General features: G+C 39.3%; 1 protein-coding gene across 1 annotated transcript in view; it reads left to right on the top strand.

Moving 5' to 3' along the window:
• The first annotated feature begins 573 nt into the window (after nucleotides 1–573).
• Nucleotides 574–12,070, top strand: part of CLVS1 (clavesin 1) — a 95,025-nt gene continuing 83,528 nt past the window's right edge. The window contains exon 1 of the mRNA XM_009889785.1: nucleotides 574–962. Within this exon, the coding sequence (XP_009888087.1) occupies nucleotides 574–962 (389 nt within the window). The remainder of the gene's footprint in view (nucleotides 963–12,070) is intronic.

Here is a 12,070-nt window from a genome sequence, read left to right as displayed (position 1 = left end):
GACTATTATTTTTGCTTTTGTCATCCTGGGCTTGAAGTTATGGGATGCTGGAACTCCCACACTTCTGTAAGATAACTTTGCAAAGTGTATTCTAATAATACATTGATACAGCTTAGTATTAATTGTCAGTTAATCAGATTGCCATTCTGAAAGCTTGAATATATAAATTCAAGATGTCAGTGACTGCTTTATCTTAAATGCACCCATTCTGAAATTATTTGACTGGTATCATCTTACATATGAAGCATAAAAAACAATTTTATTGGTGTAGAAAGTTCAGAAAAGCATTCTGTAAGCCTTATACATATATTTAATCTTTCTTTTATGTATTTGCTTTTTCTTTTAGTAAGTTATGGAATAAACAACTCTTTCCTTTGGATGGATTATACTACATGTGAACTGCCTGTTACTCTTTCTGCAAGAATAAGAGAAACCCTTCACTTTCATTTGTTAAATATCAGCTCGATAGCAAAAGCTTCTGAATGGCTCACCCTCACATCAATTGAATGGGATCAGCACTTCTCCGACTAAAATATCTGAAGTTAAGAGTTTGGAACAGAGGTTTTTGCAGAGATGACCCATTTACAAGCTGGACTAAGTCCAGAGACTATAGAGAAAGCCCGCCTGGAACTGAATGAAAACCCAGACATTTTGCATCAGGATATCCAGCAAGTCAGGGACATGATCATCACAAGGCCTGACATTGGGTTTTTACGTACAGATGATGCCTTCATCTTGAGATTTCTCCGAGCCAGGAAGTTTCACCAAACTGAGGCCTTCAGACTGCTGGCTCAGTACTTCCAGTACCGCCAATTAAATCTGGATATGTTTAAAAACTTCAAGGCTGATGATCCAGGAATCAAGCGAGCTCTGACGGATGGGTTTCCAGGAGTACTGGAAAATCGCGACCACTGTGGCAGGAAGATTCTTCTGCTTTTTGCAGCCAACTGGGATCAGAGTAGGTAAATGTAGATAGTGTCCTTATATTTTTACATACACTCATGCTTAACTTGGAATATATGTGACCATACTTGAAGGAACAAGGCCATTTTTGTAACCATGAATCCATTTCACTAAAATTTTCATTTTATTTGACCAGCTCTCTTTCTTCAGACATAACACCATTGAGAAATAAGGGTATATAGAAACATAGAATCATAGAACGGTTTGGGTTGGACAGGAACTTAAAGATCATCTAGTTTTAGATGGCATGAGCAGGGACGCCTTCCACTGGACCAGATTACTCAAAGCCCCATCCAACACGATCTGGAACATTTCCAGGGATTGGGCCTTAATAACTTCTCTGGGCAACCTGTTCCAGTGCCTCACCATCCTCAGAGTAAAGAATTTCTTCCTAATATCTAATCTAATTCTACCCTCTTTCCATTTAAAACCATTACCCCTCACCATATTGCTACCCTCCCTGATAAAGAGTCCCTCCCTGTCTTTCCCATAGGCCCCCTTTAGGTACTGGAAGGCTGCTATAAGGTCTCGCCAAAACCTTTTCTACTCCAGGCTGAACAACCCCAACTTTCTCAGCCTGTCTTCATAGGAGAGGTGCTCTAACCCTCTGATCATCTTTGTGGCCCTCCTCTGGACCCGATCCAACAGGTCCATGTCTTTCTTTTGTTGGGGACCCAGAGCTGGATGCAGTAATCCAGGTTGGGGTCTCATGAGAGGGGAGTAGAGGGGTAGAATCTCCTCCCTTGACCTGCTGTCCCCGCTTCTTTTGATGCAGCCCAGGATACTGTTGGCTGATATGTGTGTGTCAGATAAGTAGCTCCTTTTTTTTTTTTTTTTTCCCTAAGTATTTCCAGTTTTTAGCCATATAGTGTCTGTCTGCTATGAACACATTAATGCCTATTATACAATTGCTTCAGTAACCATCATAGACTAGCCAAACAGGTTGACAGAAAGCAAATGTCTCAAAACATATGGGGGTTCTTGTAGCTCTTCTGGTGCAGAAGGAACTGACCATATTTATTCTGTCTCCAAACTTCTTAACAGATCATTATTTTTTTTTGTTTTAACCATTTCACGAATTACAGCCTGTGTTCGGAGATTTCCACAAACTGTATTGTAATTTCTACACACACCGGTTACTGTATGCTTGTTAGTCTGATAACTGGAAGATTCATGCAAAGCGTATTTTCTGTTCAGGTCATTCCTTTACAGGATAGTATGAACAAAGATATCTTCCAGCCATTATTATAAATGATGTCCTTAAAAGTTAACGTGATTAGTCAGCTTTCACTACCTATTTGAAGTGATACAGAGAAGAGGGGAATATCATGTTCACGTTGTCCTCTTCATCAAAGGTCATACCATTCCATTCCATTTTCCCTGCCTTCACAGTGAGACAGAGAAATTTAAACCACTGTAGGATTGCCATGTGTTCTGCAGATTTTGATAAAAATCAGACCAAAGTACAAAATTCAGATTCAGGTTTTGAGTGTCATAACTTCTGATGAGTTGCAGTTAGGATTTTATCTTGGCACTGTCTAATGATGTCCATGACAGTGTCTCAACCTTAGGAGTCAATAGGCTGGAGCTTTGAATTTATGTCATAGAAACTATTAGAGAATGCCTAGAACATATGCCTGCAAATTTTCACTTTAGTTGTTTTCTGGGAAAACCTTTCATCTCCATGTGAAAACAGAGTTCAGAAGTGTTTCTAGTTTTCCTTTTCATGTACAGATCTGCTGAATAAATGTACAGAAAAAGTTACAGAAATGTAACTTTTCATATGCAAATTATTTGGTGAAATCCAGAGCCGAAGACAGTAATAAAAGTCCTATTGACTACAAAGGGGGCAGTAGTTTATCTCCTGTCTTTCTGAACTGTGAGCTTGCCTTTCTTCCAACCACAAAACCCTTCCTTTAGCAATTGGCCTGGAAAGAAAGATGAATGAACAGGTATCTTGAATTAATAGAAAGTATCAGCTTTAGAGGACGGAAGCACTGTGACTCTGCTGGTTGCATTAAGGGATTTAGGTATTATATAGAGCCAGCTTTGGGTTTCTGATCCCTCAACAAAATGAATCCTTGTGATTAACTTTGTACATCAGGTCCTGGTCTGGGAAAGCTGAGAGTGCTGCTGTCTGAGGCTCCTGCACTGAGATTTTGACAGAACATTGATTCCTGTCAGGTTTTGGCTCAAATTTTCTGCAAGTCCTTTAATATGCATCCATGTATACGTGTATACGTATCTGTAGGCAAAACCCAAAGTGATCCTGCATGCAAGATACCTTGTTTCTGAAAATGTAATTTTAACCTTCAAAGAAGAAAGGCTGAGGCTAATAGGATAGGATATAATTTCCTAAGACTCCTCAGTGAAATTAAAAATTTTACCTCTCTTCAGCCACTGAAGCTCAACTCATTTATGGATTTAAATGACAAGAAGTATAATTTCTGTGGGCTTTTGTAGCACTGCAAGTGCTGCAGGGATTTGGGACAGGATTTGGGCTGTAAGTAAATAGAGGGATGACCTCCTTCTTTTTTACTGTCTAAATCAACACAAGCAAAAGCTGTTAAAGAACAGGAAATGATGAGTGGGATGTTCGGTTAAGCAGAGGCAAAGCCGGTTATTGACCTGAAGAAATATATATTCATATATATTTCATAAACAAACAAACAAACAAGCATTGTCTATATCTTACAAACATACACCTTGGGCAACCTTTCTGTAGACGTGTCTTCAGCAATGGCAAGGTGTTTACAAGCTTACATTTCAGCTGAATGCTCATGCAGTCAATTCATATGATGCTGTGATACTGATATGGAAGAGTAAGAGCTCGGCCTTCAACATGCCTTTCCTAATTTCAGTCTCATTTGCAGCTGGCTGTGGCTTATCTTTCTTTATCATTATATCATAATGACAAGGGATCATTTATAAATAAATCATAATTTATAAAGGATCCTTGAAAGTCAGCATGGCTATAATCCATACACTGATTTTCAGTCCAGACATTCTTACCATTTATACTCCTGGCAGTATGGTGGCTGTACGGATCACAGATCGAGGAGGGAGAAGCAGCCTCATAACTTTTTGATCTTACAAATATATTGGTTTATAAAAGGAAATGTCATTACTTGCGTAATGTGACTGCTTGGACAAACCAGATCCAAGATATTCTTAAGGGACTCTCTGTATCGAAGATAAAACTTTTATGTGATCTTTTAGAAACATTTGTAATTTTAGCCTCAAGAATGTAATTGATAGATATAACATCTTCAGAAAACTAGGTTTTCATTTCCAGTCTCAGTGTTGCCAGCTTCAGCTTCTAGCTGCTGGATTGTGTTAGCTTAAAGGGAACACAAAAACATGACAGCCTCTTATGTTTGTACTTTTTTGTTCTGGCCACATCATCTTTCAATGAACTTTTGAATTCACTGTGGATGCGGCACTGTAGGGTAAGTTACTGTCAGACAACAAGAAGATAGTGCTTTAGATACTCTACAGCAGTGATTCTTTTGTTCACTTGGTGAATGTAAACCAGCCAGCCCTCTTTTCCTTAAGGACAAAACAACCTTGTGTTGTCCACAAGGTAAAGAACATACTCGTGGGCAGCCAGAACAGCAAAGATAATGTTCTGCAAAGTATTGCACTAGCTTACTGTATTGCGAAATATTTATGCTGCCAAAGCTTAAACAGATTGACCTTCCTTACTCTCAGAATTAGGAAGATTTTCCAGGTTGGTAATACTCTTCATTATTCTTTTCTGTACCTTTCCTATCATTGTAGCATTGTTGCTAATGTGCAGACAGATTAACTGAATACAAACTTTCACTAATAAACCATATGGTAACACCGTATCTTCTGCTCAGTAGTTCCCTCCTTTTAGATATAAGATTGTCACTGTCTTCTTCGGTATTCTCACATTTTGAGCTCATGTTCAGCTCAAATCTGCTTCCAAGTCACTGTTGCCTAAAATACAAACACCACTGGTAAGTGTGTCATACATTCTCATCCATAACGTGGGCACAGTCTAGCATGTGATTCATGCTCTTCTGCAGAGCTAAACCTGTCCTCCTCATCAGTTATCATTGCATAGGTTTTATGACATCTGCAAAGTTCACTGGGAAGAATTTTATTTTTGCTTCTACATTATTGAAAAAGATGGTGATTGTTGTTTTGACCAAAACCTCCTTGATGACTAGGAAAAAGCCACAAGGAATGATAACTCTTATCTCCAAATCACTACTTGAGATCTATCATAATGCCATGTTTTCATTAATTTCTTATGTGCTGCATTGGTTTGATTTCACTCTATTTATAGACAGGATTCTTAGAGATAATGTCATCACTTTCTCTTTAGGTCCTGCATAGTATATTTTGGTTCTGCTAGTTAATGTTAATCACATATGATACAGAACAGAACTTCAGAGGTATTGAATATGTGAAAATGAACAGATGGATACAAAAGAAAAAGATCAGGTTAGTTCCACACTGAGGGAGAGGAAAAATGTTGAGCTATATTACTGCACACTAGAGAATCCACACAGGGGAGGACCATCGTTCGCTTTGATCAGTGCTCAGTCCTCAGAGGTGCAGAATAATCCAACCACAAGGTGTAAACTCACCCAAAGCCCACAAAGGCTTCATATATACTACTGCTTACAGAGCACCTTATTTTTAAATGGAAATCATAGAGTAATATTGACAGATAAGGATGTCAAACTGATCTTGTCAGGAACTTTTTTGATTAAATAATTTGCATCATAATGAATCCCAGTTTGTAAAACAAATACATGTGTACATACAAACATATGTGTGATGAGACCTGATGAGACCTGAACCAGGATTTCACATAAAACAAATGTGCCATGTGCTAGGTTATGAATACTCTTTCTCCCACTTTCTCATTTCATCAGTCTCACCAAAACTAAGCCCTGACTGCTCTGATGCACCTCTACTGAATCTGAAGCTTTTAAAGAAATCAGATGAGAGTGCCATTTCAGCTGTTGGATTGAGGAAAGCATCCACTAACTATTGCAGCTGTTTCTAGGTCTGCTACTGCCTTCTAATATATCCTGCTCGTACACTGGGGAGATCGGGGGTGGGGGTGGGGTGTTGGGTGAACAAGTAATTCAGCAGAAGGTGTTCATTAATCTCCAAAGTAAAGATATTTCCTTCAAGGTTGTTCAGCCAGCGTAAAATTTATTTCTGTGTGGAGAGCCAGCACAAGGGCTATTTCTAATCATGATCCTCTGTGAACAGGGTCTTGGGGTTGGGGGGCAGAAGGTTGCCCATTGTCTTTTGCAGCAAAGTAGTAATTAATTTCGGCCTTCATGTCTGGACTGTGGTGTCTTAGAAGCTGTCACATAGCTCCAAAAAATTCTGTAAGTAAGTCAGACAGAAAAAACTGCTGCTTTGTTTACAGCATACATTCCCAAGTCAGCTGCGAGACATAAATTCTCTTTTATTAACCAAGGAGCCTCAAATGTCAGATACTTACCATTCTGTAAGACAGTGTATTGAGATAGGCTAAAGGGCAAGGAAATACTCTGACATAACGGTAAATTGACAGCTATAAATATTTTAAAGGATCACAATAGAAAAAAATTATGTCCTTGCTGAGAATGCTCATAGTGGTGTACTTACAGGGATATTATCACCAGCACATCCTGTTGGTATAAAGGAATATGTCTCATGCCGATTATTCCAATATATTTCAAGGATTATCTGAGATGCTCAGTAGAATATGAATGAATAAACATCTTTTGATACTGATTTATAGTCACAGGCAAACTGTGGCAACAACTCAGCCCCATAGCTGTTTATTATGAGAGATTATGGCTGAAATACGGCCAGCCCTAATGCCGGAATTATTTTTACATGGCAAGTTTTTGGGTTTGGTTAAGAGATGGTGCTTCTGCGTTGGGAAATGCCTACAGTAATGCAGACTGAGGTTGTGGTTCAAGCATTGCATTGACCAATAAATAGCCTAGAAGCACTCTATATTAAAAATAATCCATATTACATTACTAAGGTAGTCTGAAATAGTATCAGAATTCAGGGTGGTAGAGGAAGGAAGCATAGCATAGGCAGAATACTCATTTGAAGGAGGAACAGATGTGCAAATTAAATGTTGGACAAAGATGACAAAAAGGGCCTCTGTCTTGAAATGTTTTAATTTGCTTGGAGGTGGCAACTTAATTCAGTTAGTACCATTTATTATGGAAACCATGTTTGGGAAGGCAGTTGTAGTCCATATGAATGACAGAAGGATGACATACACAAATGACAGTCCTGGATAGGGCTGAGAAGGGAATCAAAGAAGAGAGAGAAAATGTCTGAAAAAGAGAAAGAAAAACAACAGCTGGGAAAGTTATGAAGCATATGCTGAAGAACAAGATAAGCCTGACTGAAAGGGAAAAAAAAAAATCAATGTCTGGGGGGGAGTAAGGCAATCAAACACATAGTGAGAGGGAAGAGAAGGTGAGTGGATGGTGTCAGGCTGAGGGCTGACTTGAAGAGCTGTGAAGGACAGTGCCAGTGGGTGAGACAGACAATTGCTGGAGCTGGCCTGCGGAATAACAAAGGGGAACGAAGGGCAGACTGAAAAGTGGCTCTGTGCCACCTCCCTCCTGTGGAGAAAAGAAACCAAGTCCAATCCCCAAGCTTTATAAACCGCAGAGAAGGACAGTTGATTAGGAATAATACACACAGTCAAACATGCGTACACAACAAACACATACACACACATGCACAGACCCCCTCTTCCTTGTCAGAGTGTCTCAAAAGACCCAAATTTGTGTGAGGATTTATGTCTGGGTGGCAGAAAAGAGAAACTGCATATAGTTGTGATAGCACTTGTCCCTTGTCCTCAGAAAATGACCCATACTCCTACGTGGGCCACGTATGTCATCCTCACAGCTGGGTTCTGCAAAAGAACATTATAACAGGGCTATATCAACAGAATAGTACGGAGTCAAACAATATGACATCCCACTTGGCTCTTTGTCCCTTTAACCCTTGGGAACAGCTGGTAACCATGAATGAATACTTTTATAAACAGGAGTTTTCTGAGGTGAGACTTTGTAGGAAGAGATCAGAATATTTTTTTTTGTCAGAGCTTTTCCTAAATCAAGTTTTCTTAATATCTGATATTCTGATCAGTTTCTAACCTGACAACCTAATTAAAAGGAGCTAAGGCAAATTCATGCGTTGCAGCAGGAAGAGACTGCAAGGAGTCAGGGGAGAAAAAAACCCCATAATTCTCTGACAAGCTATTTAATAGGCTATATGCAGTAGAAGCATCAGAAATGAGTGGAGATATTGAACTGGAATCCTTAAATACATTTGAAATTTTTAAATTCTAATACTTTCTTGATACATTATTTCCCCAGGCCATGATTTATTTTAGACTCTTTTCTCCAAACTCTGAGCCTCTGTATCAATTGCATTTTGCATAAAAACAGCTGCTTTTTTCACCACACCCTGGTAGGTGCTGAACATTCTCCACTTCCAGCACCCTCAGAGCAGCATAAGGGATGCTTAAGAAGTGTGGTTAGCAGGCTGGGTGATCCCAGAGGATTTAGAGTAGACACCATGAATTTGGTCAGGATGTGCATGGTGTGGGGTGTGCGGAGCTCCATGAAATGACTTAACAGCATGTTGGGGTAAATTCAACGCTGCCACCATGGTTACCCTCTTTCAGGGTGCTTGTCTGCCATGGTGAGGCTGGAGGATGAGGGAGACAGCTCCCATGGTTGCACTGGTGAGAGTACCCTGACTATGTATCTCTGGGATGTGAGGAAAGAATTGGTACCAGCACCCGTCTGACATGGGCACCTGAAAATTTAACACAGCAGTCAGAGGTGAAGGCCAGGGGAAAGGATGGAAGAGTAAAGACATTCCAATAAACCAGCCTAGAAATCAAATTGTTAAAGCTCTACTGTACAAGATATTTTGCCTCTTTTGACATGGGTAAGCCAATAAAATGAGTGGAACATCATAATTAATATGCCATGACTGGAGACTTGATTCCTAAAGAGAAGAAAATGGAGTCACTCCTTGAGGAAGAGAAAATTTTGGTCTTAAGTTCTGACTGCACTCACAAAGTTTTTGTTTTCAGTAAGTGTAGCAATGGCAGGGGCCATAAAAAGCAACTATCTCTTGCTCCCAGACCATGATGGTCTCAGCTCTGGAAACCTCCTGGAGGGTCCATTTGTGGCAGGGAACAGAGGGCAAAGCCAGCCAGTTAGCCTCTGCTGGAACTATTTCCTATGTAACTGCCTATTTTCTGCCCATGCTGAGCAAACTTGCATCAGTAAAGGTTAATTTTTAAGGGAAAGGTAATATGCAAAGATCCTCATGACTGCTTTTTTTTTTTTTATAGAAAGGTGGTATCACTTTTCCACTTTTCCTTTGCAGACACACAGGTGATGACAGGTCTGTGTATGCATTAACGCACGTGGTGCCAGTTATCTTTCATACATGTGGTAGAAATCACAGCACCAAGTAATGTTATGATGTTATGTGATCAATAACAATTATTTGAAAAATACATATGGATTATTTATATAATATCTCATAATAGATCTTTAGGGGGACAAAATTCAGGATTTGATTGAAACTGGAATATTCTAAGCTATTGACTACCATATTTTTGAAGTTAACGCATCAATGTTGATAAGAAGAGATATTTGCTTTTCAGAGGAAAATTAGTATGTTTTTTGTTTTAACCTTGCCAACCTGCTGTGTATCAAACCCCTTGTTAGGCACCTGCTGCTGGTCACTGTCACAACAAGGGTTTGGGACCAGAGGAACCTTTGGTCTGATCCAGTAGAACCACTCTCATGTGTACTTTACAGGACAAGTACTCTCATATACGTTACAAGACATGCACTCTCATATACATTACAAGACATGCAGCTGATGGTCTGAATTGATAAAGCAGGAAGGTCAAAACTTTTTTTTTTGACCTTTTTAGACCAATATGGTTTTCTTCATTGAGTTCCAGTTACAAGCTATCCCCACACCTTCCTTGTTCTCTCCCATAGATAGTCCTGTGCTCCCTTCCACAAAACCATAATTTCAGCTCCTCTGGTTTTATACCATGTCAGCAGAGGAACTGAATTCCGTACATTCAGATAAGAATGAAGTAATAAAGGTGAAAAAAAGTGTTAACAAGCACAAGGCCACTGCTGTGGTGTAGTCAGGAACATGCGCTTCCCTTGCCAGAGCTAAACCTTTCGCTGTTTCCTTCCTTCTGTCTTCCTTTCACAGCAAATCCAAGAGATGCCAGTTGTGTATATTAAATATGCACAGATCAATCTGCAGAGTATATGTGGTGTCTATACCTCTTTGGAGTGTTAGGGTATGTGTTAGCACACAGAATTGCTTTTGTATATGTATTTCGGACCTGGAAAATCCACACCAAAGTGCGATAACCTTATCTAAGGCATCTCCTTGCTCTGCTATTATCTTGGACCTGTGATCCTCTAAGCTGTTCTTATTTTGCGAGGTTTTTGAATAGGAATGTATTGCCTTGGTGTCCCAGGGATAATCCTACCTGTCGGTTGTGTAAGTACAAAAGGAGAAATGTGATTTATATTGAAAGAGAAAGAGACTGCTGAAAAAATCCTGCTTCCAAATGCACAGCAATATTCATTTGAAAACTGAGATAAAAAAGGAGGAGGAATGAACTCTGATCTTGGGAGAGACAGTAGGAAATCTTTCCATTTCTTAGGTTCTCATCTACATGTAAGCCACTTTTAGCTGGGTACTGCAATTTAAATTCAGTTTCACTCTGATAAAGCCTTCAGTTCTGTTTGAATAAAAGAGCTTTCCAAGTCCGGGGAAAATGGCAATTTGTGGATGCTGTAGCTGCCAATGAATACGTTTCCTTTTTCCTGCATCTCATTATTATTCTCTGCCAAAATGCATACAGAGGTACACGTGCACTCTCTTTCTTTCAGAGAACATTTTATAAGATTCATTTAAAAGTAATTCATGATCATTTGGGGGTTTACTTCAAAAAGAGGTATATCAGAGGTAGACTCCATGTTAAAAGCCAACGAGCCTTGAGACACCAGACATACCTGCCATTGCTGGTTTAGTCCTGGCTGACACATTTGTCTCCACTGGGATTTTGTCACCTCTTGGTTTGTTAAATAAGGTATTCATGTTTAATAATTGGAGAAAATACTGACTGGGCACAAAAGGATTTGGGGTTAAAGAATGGGCTACAAATGGAATGATACAGTAAGGTGATACCATTGAGGAAGGAATGTCTCTGAGCTGTATTACAGGAATGTTGTCTGCAGGAGACCAGCAGTTATTCACCTTTACTCACCTCAACTGACCTCTAACCTAAGTACTAGCATGAGAGACAAATTTGAGCTACGTCAAGAAAAGAACAGTAAAATAGGAAGTCTGGAAAATATGACAATGTAATAAAAGTTGAGTACAGTAAGAGGTGGAATACAAATTTTCCTATATATACAAGTTTACCTTAATAAAAGGTAGTAGTGAAAAGTTCCCCATTTCCTTGGGGACTGAAATACAGAATAAAAGCAAATTAAGTAATCTTAAGAAAAAATAGATTTCCCATTTTGCAATGATTAAGTTGGTTCAGCACCTGAACAGTAACTGAGGCACTCTGTGGACTCCTTGTCACTGGATTTTTTACTGAAGAAGTCAGAGACAAACTAGGAGTACTTACGATGAAGCAGTCCAGGAGATATAAGAGGTGCTGTCAGGTAACTTCCTATCCCCTATTTCTAGGATTAATTTTGCTTTGTCAAAAGCCTCTGAGGAGGATAAACTCAGAAGATGCTTTAAGATATCTTGCAGTTTAAGAACATCAACATTATATCAGTAAACTCTGGTATCTAAAAATCCATCAGACTATCTTGTATATAAGAAATATTGTGTAAAAGCAATTTTTCCATCTGGGATTCTGAATATATGCTGGGTGTTTTATACCTCAATTATATTTGAAAATGGATAGTTCTGATATTTTATGGTGCTCCAGTGTTATTGTTTCCTATGATGGAGCTGTGCCTCCCACTCACTGTGTGCTAAGGGGCATAATGGTTCCAAAAGTCATTGTCTCCAAGGT

The sequence above is a fragment of the Charadrius vociferus genome, unplaced genomic scaffold (genome assembly GCF_000708025.1).
Source record: "Charadrius vociferus isolate BGI_N301 unplaced genomic scaffold, ASM70802v2 scaffold167, whole genome shotgun sequence".
Taxonomy (NCBI): domain Eukaryota; kingdom Metazoa; phylum Chordata; class Aves; order Charadriiformes; family Charadriidae; genus Charadrius; species Charadrius vociferus.
Note: the sequence above shows the minus strand (reverse complement) of the source record. Positions and strands in the feature narration are given on the sequence as shown.